The 15,667-nt window shown below is 45.8% G+C and overlaps 1 protein-coding gene across 2 annotated transcripts in view; it reads right to left on the bottom strand.

The window, feature by feature from the left end:
* LOC311134658 (chromatin remodeling regulator CECR2-like) overlaps positions 1-15,303 on the bottom strand; it is a 41,691-nt gene extending 26,388 nt beyond the window's left edge. For both annotated transcript variants that reach the window (XM_084168405.1, XM_084168404.1), the window contains exon 1: positions 15,045-15,303. In XM_084168405.1, the coding sequence (XP_084024531.1) occupies positions 15,045-15,164 (120 nt within the window). In that variant the 5' untranslated portion in view covers positions 15,165-15,303. The remainder of the gene's footprint in view (positions 1-15,044) is intronic.
* Between the last annotated feature and the right edge of the window lie 364 nt (positions 15,304-15,667).

Below are 15,667 nucleotides of genomic sequence, written 5' to 3' on the forward strand. Positions count from 1 at the left end.
ATTGCTAGTTATAGCCTACTGTTAGCTAGATACCATTGAACCTAGTTGGTTAGCTTTAGCTACCTGCAGATTCATACTACATCATCTCATGCATGGTGGCTAGCTATGACAATCCGTTTGTATTGCAATACTGTATGGGTTGGAATTATGGTTAATTGTTTAGTTAGCTAGATTTCTAAACAAAAGACTCCACTTCGTCAGACGATTACATGACCCATCAATTTAGCCAGGTGTCTGGGGGTGATTAGGGTCATCTATTGTATTTCATGTACATGACAATAGACCCAGCCACTTAGCCAGATGTGGTTATAGCCTCTCTTTTACATGGCCCATCTAATTAGCCAGGTGTGTCTGGGGGTGATTACAGACACAGTCTACCTCATCTATCACCAGTATAACTGCCATCATTATTGGTTTTGTTATTGTACATACACTGTTTAGTACATGGCCTCACATGTGAATCAAAGAGATGGGTGGGCCTAAGGCTTAAGAGGGTGTGAACGATGCTGAACAGGTGTAAACAAAAAAAGAGCTCTAGTAGGTGTACCAAAACATTCAAGGGACATTTTCTCAAAAGTGGGGTAACAAGTTTATCAACTTTCAAAGCAGCATTACTTTCGCATTGTTCCTCAACTAGTGCATGATATACCATTTTGAAGCTCCGAGTCTGTACTGTTATCCACTATAAAAAACACAATTTCAAATTTTGGAGCGAAAGACCGAAAAGAGATGGTGGGTCACAATTATGCATTTCTGTGTAGTACAGATCAGGGACCCATGATTAAATGTCTTTACCAGGTGTAAATCCACTTCACTTAATGCAGTTCAGTATCCCAAATATATTTTTTCAAAGTCAATGTGTCGCGTCATAGCTGACACCCTATTCTTTCTGCAGACATCGTTGAATCTTAATTCAGAGCTGAAGGTTTTGGAAAACGTGGACACAGAGATTATACCGAAATTCTGTTACCAAACTTTGCATCTGCACAGTTCTTCCAGCAAATGTGTGTTTGTAAAATGTTCAGTGTGAATGGTTAAAAGTAGTCCTTGTGCATAGAGTTGTAAGGTTTGTTCAACTTTGACAAATCTAAATTGATTTTGTTTGGCATACATTTTAAGTGAACAAATCTGAGTCAGCGCAATTCCGTTCCCGTGGAATTACCCTATCTAGCTAGCCTCAGTGCTATGCCTATGATTTTAGTTCTGTCTTAGAACATGGGGCTCTTTCAACAGCTACGCTCAGTGTTATGATAGCACATGTAGGATAACAAAAACGTATCTGTGTGTGTAGCCTTGGAAAAGAGAGAGGGAGTATGAGTGTGTAGGCTTGTTGTGAATGTAAGTCTGTGTCCATGTGTGTACTTTAGGTTATCATGGAGGACTTTTGGTTCTGATCTGGTCTCCCCCCTTCCCTCCGTCGACATAGGGACACTGAGATCCTGTGTCACGCTCCTTGGCACTTCCTGGTCCCATGACAGCCAGCCCCTGGGCCCCATCTATCAGTGGCAGACTGCACTTTGATCACACTTCAAACCTGGGGCCGTCCGTGGTAGCCGGGGTCCAGCCCAGCAGAGCAGCCCTGGATTAACACCACCCCGCTCCACCTTTGAAGTGCCACTCGGCAGCTCAGACGCAGCTCAGATGGCAAAAGGAAAGGGAATTAGTGTGGGGTGTGTGTCCTTTCTTCAGCACGACGGAGATCCTCTGTGGGCTCACCGTTAATCAAGCCCAGTGTGTGTTAAGGGCCGTGATGAGGGACACTCACTGCAGCTCTCCTGCAAGGAGCTCAAACTGCCGGGATCAAACACACGGCGAGGACACGCCCTGCACCCCAAGGCACACACAGGAACTACTCACACTAGGTCAACCCGATGACCTGCACATGGTACAGATAGAACATCGATAAGACAGATATGCCTGTCCATCTTTGTCAACAGTCCAAATCAAAGTGTTGATAGAGGGTTGACAGACATCACCAAGGCACTAAAACTTGACAAAGCAGCCTGGTAAACACGCCTCACGTGAGTAAAATGCTTGAAGGATGATTGGAGGGTGAGTCAATGCTAAGTCAAAGGTGTGTCACATCCTCTAAAGCGCACTTTCACCCCCTTCAGCGGATGTGTCAGTGGCTCTGCTGTAGCTTGCTAGGGTAGGGTAGCTGGCAAGGATCACTATCAGTGTATGTGTGCGCGCTATGCCTCAGGTGTCACTTGCAACATCACACCTGGAATACAGGGTCAGAGGTTGGCTTCTGGCATTCTGACTCACAGCAGAGGAACCCTAAGCTCTGCCATGAGCAAATCACTGGTGTCAAAACTGCCATACTTATATGGGATTGGCCCATTGTTGACTGAAAATATGTCCTGTGTTACACATAATGTGTAACACAGGACATATTTTTGGTCAAAGATGGGCCAATCCCATTCAAAGGAATGGACTTCAGTTGTGTGCTGCCACGAGCCTCTTGCGTCAGAGAGAAAAACACCCACACGATTCACAAACATTTGCTGATGATTACGTAAACAGAGCCTCTGTGGTGGGTTAACACAGCAGGTTGGTTGAATGTGTGCACAAAGGTCCCAGAGCTCCTCGCTCCGCAGGCCGACAGATACCCCAGGTAGAGCCAGGGAGGCCCGGTGTCAAAGGCCACTGCCATTTAGAGCCCCTGCTGGGGCTGATCATTCGCCATAGGGCCACGCCACAGAGAAAACAGAACACATGCTCACTCAGTGACCCTACAAGACAGTCTCAGCAACAGAAGGGTCTGAGGAGACAGGCGGGTGCATTTGAAGATAAAAGAAACACGCCCAGTTCTCCCAATCAATGCTCGTGTACCAACGACAACGTGTGGCCTAGTGTGATAAGCCCTGCCACTGGGGCTGTATCTGACGGCTCCAGCAGACCCAGAGAGGACATGGTATCAGGGCTGGCTTCTCTCTGCAGAGCCTCACTGCAGATGATTTTTCATGCAAATGCCGTTAACAGCTCCAGGAGAGGTTCAAGCAGGCAGTTAGAGGAGGGACGGGGTTGGGAGGCCGGCCTTTGTTGTGTGAAGGCTATTCTCACTTACCTCCCCCACTCCTCCTCTTACATGGCTCCTTCAGGAGCCATCAACTGACAACACTCAGACCTCCCCTCCCACACGACACGTAGCAAGGCACACACCATAACAACACAGGAAGACGCCCTACATCCTCAGGATGTGCCATGCATTTGTTCCGGAGAGCAATGAGATATGTCTCATACCTGACCTTGAGAAGAACCAAAAGATAGATAAACAAGATGGATGCCTGCATACCACCTATCTGGATGCATAATGAGTTGGTTGGAGCTCTGGTGATAGGTCCGCCCATCTCGCGCTTGCTGCTGTGAAACCCCGGAGCAACGTTCGGACACATTCAAAACATGATGGCCTCCGTGCTACCTAGCCATGGTCTCCATTTGGCCCCTGAAAACAACAACCCGACAAAACTGTTTACATGGGAATCATCTTTATTTTATGCATTAGGATCCCCATTAGCCGACACCAAAGGCAGCAGCTAGTAAAGGACCCATCTTCTACCACTTTGCCATGGGGAATCTACAGCGTCATACAACACATAGGGAAAACAAGGAGGTACACACATAGCAAACTGCTGATTCCCATGATCATTCAAGTAGGAGCTCCGGCTGAGTTTCATTGCAGTCTCAATGTCAGGGCCAGTTGGCCAGGTGTGACAGTTGGCTGTGCTGGGGAGGGGAGTGAGGGGGCTGGGCTGGGGAGACTGAAGTTGGACAGATCTTTCCCGGGCTGAGCTTACTGCCGTGCAGACAGCAGAGCCCCCTGGGTGAGGATCATTAAGCACAGGAGATGGGAGGCCAGCACCAGCAGTCTCATTCCTCCACAGCCACACGGGTAAACACTTCAACTTCCTCTCAGAACTGGAGTTTCCTGCTTTATGCTGACAACCCAAAAGGTCTAATTTCCCACATCCTACACACACATTTAGCCTGCTGGCCCTACAGAGGAAAAAACTGTTTGACCAATGTGGTGGGAGCTATCCGGGATCCTTGGGACGTCCAACTGACGTCACCACATTGAAGTTGAAATTTAAAATGGTTACGGTAGGGACGTCCCAAGGATACCTGATAGCAATAACAGAGTGAGCAATGGCCTGGGGAAAACAACACGAGGCAGATGGGAGAGCAGGGGTAGGACTAGAAGTGCAGCAACATGAGTATGGCACAGAGAACGCACAACAGCAGTGAGACAACAGAACGGTGAGACAGGAGAGCGGGAATGAGAGAGGAGCAACAGGTGAAACTAAAAACAACAGTACAGCAAAACTTGCATAAGGAACATCATGTAGCCTACTAAAGAAAGACAGGGGAACACTGACTATTCAAACATATCACAGAGAAAGGCATGCTTGACAGAACCATTTCGAACAGCCCTTTACAAAACAGGTGATAAGTACTCCAACTAACAACTGCTCCTAAGACCAAGAAGTGTATCTGACTGAGTCTTTGTTTCAGGCTGTTCTGACTACAGCCTCTAAGCACCCGAGCTTGTGCCCATCTACACCATCCTCCACCCTTAGCCTCAGGTCCCACATGTATCACCCAATCTGCGCCTCCCTCCCACACACACAGCAACCCCCCCCCTCTCCCAGTCTCTGAGTCTGTGGGGTGACACTCCCGCTGGTTAATGCACCCCCCAACACAAACTCCCCTCCCCCGTTGTCTTGAGGGAGGAAAAGCATTGCACACCCTGCCGAAAAATGCTCCGAACACCATATTTCCCATCCCGCTCTTACCTGCTCAATGTGTGATGTTGCATCACACTGTATTGAGACTGGGATGTAAACACGTCAGCCAGCCGCACTAAATACATATGAGTTAGGCTTAGGTTGTTAGCTGGCTTTCAAGGAATCCCCCTAGACAAGACCTGATTCGCAGAAGCTCATAAGTAAATTTACCCTCTACTCTGTTCGTTCTTCTCTACAAGCCAATAACAAGGGGAGCCCTTGAAAGAGCAGGCAGTGAGGGTAGAGGCCGCCCCAGACTGGAGACAGAGAGAGGGAGCCATGGGGAGCAGCAACAATAGAGTTGGCTGAAACAAACCCCAGTGTACGTGCCCCTCACCCCCCAACTCCCCATGTGAAACCATCTGATGCATGTACTGCTGCTCCACTTGTCAATCACAGCTGGGGGAGGGGAGTCGGCTCTTACAATGTGCCTGGGTATGGTTGTTAGAGAGACATAGTGCATGTGAAGGACTAAGAATGTGTGTATAAGTGTGTGTATTAATGAGGGATCCACATCCTTGAGGGGTTACAGCAGGGTGTGAAAAGGATTGGGCTTGGAGTTAGCCGACACGGCGATGTGAGGGTCACATGTGTGGCACTTTGAGAGGATGAGCCGTGGTGGGTTGTGCTGGGAGAGTGTGTGGTGTGTAGCGCAGCAGAGCTAAGGGAGAACTCCGGGGTGGAGGATTCAGCCAATATAGTAGGATAAAACAAACTGGGCTGATGAAAGGCTCATTGTTGTTGTGTGTGTGGGGGGTCCTTTCTCCTTTTGGGGCTGACAAAAGAGCTGTGCAGGCCAGGGTTAAAAGGTAAAGATATTCAGGATGAACGCAGCAACCACTGATCCTTTTCAAGACGCAGCGTTGCGCTGGCTGCAACATGGCCCGCTGACCCTTCCTTTATTGACAGCGCAGATCCCACAGCCAACGTTCACTTCCTCCCAAAAACCCCAGAAGTTCCGCTGAGGACGGCCCCTCTCAGATCAATGCCCTCAATTCAACCCAGACTCCAGCAGCACGCTTTAGCTAAATCCTGCTATCTTCAACATATAATCCACACACTGAATTAGCGGGTACCAGAGGGCCCTGTCTAAACTTGGGGAACGTCACAAACCACTATAGATCCTTCTCCCTAATCCATTTGCGTTTAGACAAGAGGCCTTGCTCACTCAGCTCCCTGCTCTGCCAGATCTAATAGGACTAAATCTTATTTTACAATCAGGCGCAGGCCTGGGAAGAATAGAAGCCCCCCCCCAGTCCAGACAGGCTGCAGCAGGCAGCAGCACCCAGTCAGCAGCACCTCCACCCTCCAGGGGAAGGCAAAGAAAGAGCCACCATCTGGGATTTAGTCATGGTGATGCCAGGGCTGGAGTTGCACCGCTCTGGGGGCTGGATGAATAAAGGCTATTCAGCACTTGCACACTGAACATCACAGCCCAAGTTGGGTGGGGAGACACCCTGAGAACGAGAAGAGGGCTGGTGTTCACAGGGACGTGATGAGCAATCAGTACAATATGGCGGCGGGAGTTGGAAGTCATTGGAGTGAAATACTTTCAATGGCTTCACGACAATAAGCAACATCCTAGGTTCCCTGTTCATTTCAGTTTGTTGAGAACTGCCAGGTCCAGTGCTGAGGGCTCTTCTCTACAGTAGGTAGGTTGGCTCCATAGGGACCAGGACCTGTTTCAGTAGGTAGGTTGGCTCCATAGCGACCAGGACCTGTTTCAGTAGGTAGGTTGGCTCCATAGCGACCAGGACCTGTTTCAGTAGGTAGGTTGGCTCCATAGCGACCAGGGCCTGTTTCAGTAGGTAGGTTGGCTCCATAGCGACCAGGACCTGTTTCAGTAGGTAGGTTGGCTCCATAGCGACCAGGACCTGTTTCAGTAGGTAGGTTGGCTCCATAGGGACCAGGACCTGTTTCAGTAGGTAGGTTGGCTCCATAGCGACCAGGACCTGTTTCAGTAGGTAGGTTGGCTCCATAGCGACCAGGACCTGTTTCAGTAGGTAGGTTGGCTCCATAGGGACCAGGGCCTGTTTCAGTAGGTAGGTTGGCTCCATAGCGACCAGGACCTGTTTCAGTGTATCATCAGTGCAGATCGCAGCAGCCAAAGCAGACAGATTTCCATTACATCCGCATCCAGCCCTGCAGACCGGCTTCGTCAGCCCAGCTCTTAAAATGGATTCACCCTCAACGCAAATTAGTACCCGGCCATCATCCCTCTGCCTGTCTTAAGTTTAATAAACGGCCGCAGAAAGAGGCCAATTTCCCTGCCGCTCTCCAGATAACATCAGACAGCTGATGAAGATGTATGGAATCAGACACGCTGTACCAAACACCAGCACAACACACATATTTCAAGTAGAATGTTAGGCTCAGGCTGGCAGAGACTGGCAGTACTGGTGGTGGAGGGCACATCCTGGAGGATCCGGAGGAGGCTCGGAGTTCCAGGAGGCTCTGGGATTTCAGGGCTCATTTCACAGCCACACTGCCAGGAAATCAAGCGTGCCTCCATTGAGACAAAGAAGCAGGGGGACGGCCAGGTCGGCTGGGGCCTCTTCCTGCAGAGCCCCTCTCCCTCCGGCCAGGGGAGACTGGGAGCAACAGTGAAGTGTAACATGGGAACAATGTGCAAGGAGCCGTTGTGTGAGCTTGCCAAGAAAATCTCCATTATCACCCAGCGGAACCGCGGCCCGAAAAAGAAAAGAGCTGCTCAACAACACCACCTTCCCACTGGATCACTGGGTTTGTTAATATCCAGTTGGTAGCGGTTTCACAAGTTAAAAAAGTTAGGCTCTGTGGCATTCATAAACGGGCTCCTGAAAAAAGCCACAGTGAATTCTGTCCACTGAGCCATTCCCTCCATCCTGAGCGCTCGTTACCAACTGAGCTTTATGACCAAGAGACAAGATATTAGACCCTTGTAGAGCTAAAGCAAAAGGCGTAAAATGCATTCTTCAAGTCAATCATTACATGTTTGCCTCTCTCACATGCTGATAATTTCCTCTGCAGAGATGACACTGGTAACAAATAAAACTGTTATTTATACCCTCTCTACACAAGAAGTGCATTACTCATAGAGGCTAGCATACCCTTTCCTCCCATCTTCCAATTCTGCCACCAGAGGACAAAACCAGAATAGAAGATTAACAAGAGCCAATGAATGTGTTAGGGACAGCTGGTTGAAGCTCTCAGTGGCCACAATGTCCGTCCAGTGTTAGGGCTCCCGAGTGGCGCAGTGATCTAAGGCACTGCATCTCAGTGCTTGAGGCGTCACTACAGACCCCCTGGTTCGATTCCAGGCTGTATCATAACCGGCCGTGATTGGGAGTCCCATACGGCGGCGCACAATTGGCCCAGCATCGTCCGGGTTTGGCCGGTGTAGGCCGTCATTGTAAATAAGAATTTGTTCTTAACTGACTTGCCTAGTTAAATAAAAGGTTAAAGAAAAAAAGAAAAAGAAAAAAGAGAATGGGGAAGACAGAACACCAGCCTCCCTGAGACATGCATCGCTCTGTGTCCACAATGGGAGAGAATGTCATGGAATGTTGACACTGAGACCAAGGCTCAAATCAAATCACCTGGACGCTCGATACCAGAGGAAAGACCATTCTGTCAGGGGAATGACAGCCACTTCCTTCCTGCCCGACTCTTAAGTAACCAAACTAAATGCTCACAGATAGCGCTGCACAGAGCTAAGTGCCACCAAGACACACAGACAGAGCACAAGTACAAACAGGAAATCAGTATCTTTTACGATTTTTGGTGGTGGAGTTCAAAGAAACATTCTGGTTGCATCTTCTATATCAAAGAGTGTTATTCAACTTCTAGGAGTTTGGTGAGAAATCCCATTTTTGTTCACTGTCAATATTGAATTTCAGAGAAATAGGCTATATCAATCCTAAACATAGGTGTGTTCTCACCAGAATATTTTAGGACAAGGAAGATTTGGTTAGACTACTTATCAAGACAGTGACAATGGTGGTCTGGATCCATGTCACTGTAGGCCTGCTTGGTATACCATGGTATCTCATGGTATGCAGCGATAAGCAAAATAAACCCGTTTGACAGAGTCCCCCCTCCTGCCTAAACACAGAGCCCCAGAGTGTTCACTGAGCCCCAGGAGGAATCAGAAAGAGGAACCCCTCTATCCTCAAACCTACTCTGAACTGTGGAGTCGATCCAAACAGGTCAAACATGGTTAGAACATCCTAGCTGTGTAGCCACATATCCTCAAGGCTCCACCGAGCTAGAATGAGCATTATAAGCTATATATTGCATTAGAGAAATGTCCCTAAAGGCTAAAATGCAGCCGCCAAAATATAATTAGCTCCTTAACTGAAAATCTAGTCCGGTCTGAGCAACAGTTGATTTAGGCTACATACAGTTGAAGTCAGAAGTTTACATACACTTAGGTTGGAGTCATAAACTAGTTTTTCAACCACTCCACACATTTCTTGTTAACAAACTATAGTTTTGGCAAGTCGGTTAGGACATCTACTTCGTGCATGACAAGTAATTTTTCCAACAATTGTTTACAGACAGATTATTTTCACTATCACAATTCCAGTGGGTCAGAAGTTTACATACACTAAGTTGACCGTGCCTTTAAACAGCTTGGAAAATTCCAGAAAATGACGTCATGGCTTTAGAAGCTTCTGATAGACTAATTGACATAATTTGAGTCAATTGGAGGTGTACCTGTGGATGTATTTCAAGGCCTACCTTCAAACTCAGTGCCTCTGCTTGACATCATTGGAAAATCAAAAGAAATCAGCCAAGACCTCAGAAAAAAATTTGTAGACCTCCACAAGTCTGGTTCATCCTTGGGAGCAATTTCCAAACGCCTGAAGGTACCACATTCATCTGTACAAACAATAGTACGCAAGTATAAACACCATGGGACCACGCAGCTGTCATACTGCTCAGGAAGGAGACGCGTTCTGTTTCCTAGAGATGAACGTACTTTGGTGCGAAAAGTGCAAATCAATCCCAGAACAACAGCAAAGGACCTTGTGAAGATGCTAGAGGAAACATGTACAAAAGTATCTACAGTGGGGAGAACAAGTATTTGATACACTGCCGATTTCACAGGTTTTCCTACTTACAAAGCATGTAGAGGTCTGTAATTTTTATCATAGGTACACTTCAACTGTGAGACGGAATCTAAAACAAAAATCCAGAAAATCACATTGTATGATTTAAGTAATTCATTTGCATTTTATTGCATGACATAAGTATTTGATCACCTACCAACCAGTAAGTATTCCAGCACTCACAGACCTGTTAGTTTTTCTTTAAGAAGCCCTCCTGTTCTCCACTCATTACCTGTATTAACTGCACCTGTTTGAACTCGTTACCTGTATAAAAAGACACCTGTCCACACACTCAATCAAACAGACTCCAACCTCTCCACAATGGCCAAGACCAGAGAGCTGTGTAAGGACATCAGGGATAAAATTGTAGACCTGCACAAGGCTGGGATGGGCTACAGGACAATAGGCAAGCAGCTTGGTGAGAAGGCAACAACTGTTGGCGCAATTATTAGAAAATGGAGGAAGTTCAAGATGACGGTCAATCACCCTCGGTCTGGGGCTCCATGCAAGATCTCACCTCGTGGGGCATCAATGATCATGAGGAAGGTGAGGGATCAGCCCAGAACTACACAGCAGGACCTGGTCAATGACCTGAAGAGAGCTGGGACCACATTCTCAAAGAAAACCATTAGTAACCCACTACGCCGTCATGGATTAAAATCCTGCAGCGCACGCAAGGTCCCCCTGCTCAAGCCAGCGCATGTTCAGGCCAATCTGAAGTTTGCCAATGACCATCTGGATGATCCAGAGGAGGAATAGGAGAAGGTCATGTGGTGTGATGAGACAAAAATAGAGCTTTTTGGTCTAAACTCCACTCGCCGTGTTTGGAGGAAGAAGAAGGATGAGTACAACCCCAAGAACACCATCCCAACTGTGAAGCATGGTGGTGGAAACATCATTCTTTGGGGATGCTTTTCTGCAAAGGGGACAGGATGACTGCACCGTATTGAGGGGAGGATGGATGGGGCCATGTATCGCGAGATCTTGGCCAACAACCTCCTTCCCTCAGTAAGAGCATTGAAGATGGGTCGTGGCTGGGTCTTCCAGCATGACAACGACCCGAAACACACAGCCAGGGCAACTAAGGAGTGGCTCTGTAAGAAGCATCTCAAGGTCCTGGAGTGGCCTAGCCAGTCTCCAGACCTGAACCCAATATAACATCTTTGGAGGGAGCTGAAAGTCCGTATTGCCCAGCGACAGCCCCGAAAGCTGAAGGATCTGGAGAAGGTCTGTATGGAGGAGTGGGCCAAAATCCCTGCTGCAGTATGTGCAAACCTGGTCAAGACCTACAGGAAACGTATGATCTCTGTAATTGCAAACAAAGGTTTCTGTACCAAATATTAAGTTCTGCTTTTCTGATGTATCAAATACTTATGTCATGCAATAAAATGCAAATTAATTACTTAAAAATCATACAATGTGATTTTCTGGATTTTTGTTTTAGATTCCGTCTCTCACAGTTGAAGTGTACCTATGATAAAAATTACAGACCTCTACATGCTTTGTAAGTAGGAAAACCTGCAAAATCGGCAGTGTATCAAATACTTGTTCTCCCCACTGTATATCCACAGTAAAACCAGTCCTATATCGACATAACCTGAAAGGCCGCTCAGCAAGGAAGAAGCCACTGCTCCAAAAACGCCATAAAAAAGCCAGACTACGGCTTGCAACTGCACATGGGGACAAAGATCATACTTTTTGAAGAAATGCCCTCTGGTCTGATGAAACAAAAATAGAACTGTTTGGCCATAATGACCATCGTCATGTTTGGAGGAAAAATGGGGATGCTTGCAAGCCGAAGAACACCATCCCAACCGTGAAGCACGGGGGTGGCAGCATCATGCTGTGGGGGTGCTTTGCTGCAGGAGGGACTGGTGCACTTCACAAAATAGATGGCATCATGAGGAAGGAAAATTATGTGGATATATTGAAGAAACATCTCAAGACATCAGTCAGGAAGTTAAAGCTTGGTCGCAAATGGGTCTTCCAAATGGACAATGACCCCAAGCATACTTCCAAAGTTGTGGCAAAATGGCTTAAGGACAACAAAGTCAAGGTATTGGAGTGGCCATCACAAAGCCCTGACCTCAATCCTATAGAAAATGTGTGGGCAGAACTGAAAAAGCATGTGCGAGCAAGGAGGCCTACAGACCTGACTCAGTTACACCAGCTCTGTCAGGAGGAATGGCCCAAAATTCACCCAACTTATTGTGGGAAGCTTGTGGAAGGCTACCCGAAACGTTTGACCCAAGTTAAACAATTTAAAGGCAATGCTACCAAATACTAATTGAGTGTATGTAAACTTCTGACCTACTGGGAATGTGATGAAAGAAATAAAAGCTGAAATAAATCATTCTCTCCTATTATTCTGACATTTCACATTCTTTAAATAAAGTGGTGATCCTAACTGACCTAAGACAGGGAATTTTTACTAGGATTAAATGTCAGGAATTGTGAAAAACTGAGTTTAAATGTATTTGGCTAAGGTGTATGTAAACTTCCGACTTCAACTGTATGTGTACACATGCTGGTGAATACAGGACGAGCTTGAGGTGATCTCCCAAAGCGCTTGGGCTTTCTGTTCTCTCTGTCCAGTGAGACACAGGCCTTCATCTCAGTTTATCATTTACTCCAGCTAGGTCATACGATCACCTCCCAGGCAAGGCCACATCAAAGACACTAGATCCTCTTAGAACTGGATTTGTGTGCTATTTACTACGCGAGCCATCTGCTTTTTTCAGCACAGCCGTTTAAGAGCACACATTAGGGCTAAGAACAAACCAATTGAGGAACAGAGCCATCCACTAAGCTCTGTTCCATTCCAGGCCAGGTAATGAAGCACATAAGATCATCCAGGGCCACAATTCACTGATTGGGTTTAGTGTGTCCCAAATAGTGAGGAAACCTTTCAGCTCAGTTCCGTTTGGGCCAGTGTATAAATAGCCTACCTGTGAGAGGGTTTCTGACTAACCTTGCTTTAAAAAATAAAATGCATATTAGAGGTTCAATTAAAAAGTTGCAATCCATAATGTCCAAATGTCAGAGCCCCTAAACACAATGTAACGTGATGCAATGAATATATCGGATCGGTTGAGTGTGAGATCATGTAGTCCTAGGCTATATACTACCCTGGTCCATGCAGCAGTGAGGATGTGGCAATGACATTTGATCAGTCTAGGCCTAGATGTTTATCATCATCCATTGCGTAATTACACCAGAGAGAGCTTTATTCTTTATAGACAGGGAAACAAGAGATATTGTCCTCTAGCAATTAAGAGTAACAAAATGACAGATTTCAGCATGCAATCTTCCATAATCCCAGAAGTATGTACTATTACATAATCCCAGAAGTATTTCTGAAATGGAGGTAGGTACATTTTCCACCACTTCAAATGATATTTACAGATGTAATCGGCTATATCAATAAACTGAAGGGCTTTAACATTAATTCAGAAATATAGCCTAGGTTCTACTTTATTATTGACTAGAGCACAATAGACGTGTGACCTTGGACAACCAAGAGTGCGCCCGATTAAGACGTCAAATCGGTGGGTTTATGGTGCGCATTTGCGCAGGACCAATTTGCTATCAAACCCTCATTATCATAGACTTCGTTACTGATATGCGTCACGGATTAAGCAATCCATCAAATAAAATGTTACTTGAAATAAACTACAGTGGATGCAGGCAAGGTAGCACATGTGATCTGTGTCTAGTGATGCGGTTAAAGATGGATAAAAATAATTCGCTCTCAGTGACTGCAGGACGCGCACCCGCGTACAACCAAACGGTGCAGATCGATCAAACCCGAGTTCAACAGAATCGAGACGTTTGCATCATATCATCACTCGCGGAAAAAACTAACACAATACCAACTTTCCTACAAACTAGAGGTGATGCTTAGCCCCCCATCCAATAGCAAAGCGATGCTTGCCTTTGTTTTTCACTCCCGAGATGGTGGGGTGTATGAGTAATGGGGGCTGTTGATGCGCGATGTTGACCTTACCCATTTTCTTCAAGTCCCATCATTCTTCGATGGTTCAAAGGATCCCCATTACACTTTGACTGCATACTAACCAGCCAAACAGTGAGCTGAGCATTAATGGAGCAGCAAACTGCAAAAACAAAACCACTCTCTTGGAATTGGGACCCGATGATAAAAGTTGCATTATGTAGCTAACAGAGGTTTAATAAATCTCAATGATTTTCTCATTGCAAAGTAACGCGCGAAATGACCGAATTCAAGCTCTAGACGCATTTCTGTTGGCTTCATAGAAAATAAGCATTTGAACGACTGCTTCATCATAGTAACGTTAAAACATCCGAGCGAATGAAACAATGCCAGAATGGCAAATGCTACCCTGACTACCCTGTCCAGATAGCATGCTAGACAATACATTTGAAACTCTCGTCATGAACTTGACTGTATTTGATAAAAACATGGCAACAGTGGATCAAAAGGGAGCAAGAAACTGCAAGCAGTCTTCATTCACGTGCGATTTATTTTGTTATTGAGAGTAATAAAGAGAATAGCTAACGTTAATGCTCTTCTAATCAATGATAAGTTACACATAACTAGCTAACGTTAACTATTTACGGTGATATAATTAACATGTTGTTTAAACCTATAACGGTAAGTTAGCTAGGTAACACTTGGACAAAGACGTGCGCTTTACTATGGATGGCTGTAAACACGAGCGTAGATTTCACCAAATGAAAACAAACCGATCACACCACATGGTTCTGTTTCGGCTGGCAAGAACTATCAAAATACAACACACGACCATTGCCAATGGCATTGGTGTAACTAGTTAGCTGACGTTAACTGCATTGCTTGTTATAGCTACAAAGTAATAGTATGTATCTCATGAAATAAAACAATATAGTTTATTTAAACTGGGACTTAACTTGTTTTCAAACATTCTGGCTTAGCTAGTAGCTTACTAGCTAACCAGTTAGCAGCTAACTTGGCTAGCGTTAGATAAACACAGATAAGTTCTGAATAGATGAGCTAGCTAGCTAACGTGAGCTAGCTATCTAGTTTTCAACTGCCCTACAAAACGAATTATATGAGGCAAATATAAAGGAAATTGAAATTTAGCAGTCCAAAAATAGAAAAAAATGTATCACAAAAATCTAAACGTAATTTCGAGAACTTCTTTACCTCAATTTCAAAGTCTGGTAGGTTGAATGCCGTCCTGAACAGCGAACAGAAGTGAGCTATGGCGGGGACTTCCCACCAAGACTGGATCTCTTCCACAGAAATTGTACATCCCTGGGACATTTTCGGACCTTAAATTGTATAACTTTGTTTCTCACATTAGAAATAATTTCCTCAAGGTATTGGTGTAAAATCTCCTTAATTCCTTAAAAAAAAAGACAAAAGTTGCTGTTGATGTTCCATTCAGTCAGTTGCCATTGAAACCCGGGTCGGAGAGTGCTAGCTACAATCTGTTTCAATCAGAATTTCACAAGAGCGGAACAGATGGGGTGGCGCTACCAGCTTGGCGCGAGGAGGGGTGTTCAGTTAGCTACTTACGCCGCGTATTGAAATTTATGAAAATCCTGGGTATCATAAATGCTCACTAAGCATTTATGATACCCATCTAAATATTTGTTTACATGTAATTATACTTAGATGAAAGTATATTGATACGAACATTTGATTAGCCGGTTTCTTTGTTTTGTTTACGATGCGGCCATCACCACCACCTCGACTGATAGACCAGTCCTAATTTAAAGGGAATGCTAGTGAATTCAGAATGGTCTCGCAAAAGCGCTTCTATG

Source organism: Coregonus lavaretus (assembly GCF_964263955.1).
Source record: "Coregonus lavaretus genome assembly, chromosome: 9".
NCBI classification, from domain to species: domain Eukaryota; kingdom Metazoa; phylum Chordata; class Actinopteri; order Salmoniformes; family Salmonidae; genus Coregonus; species Coregonus lavaretus.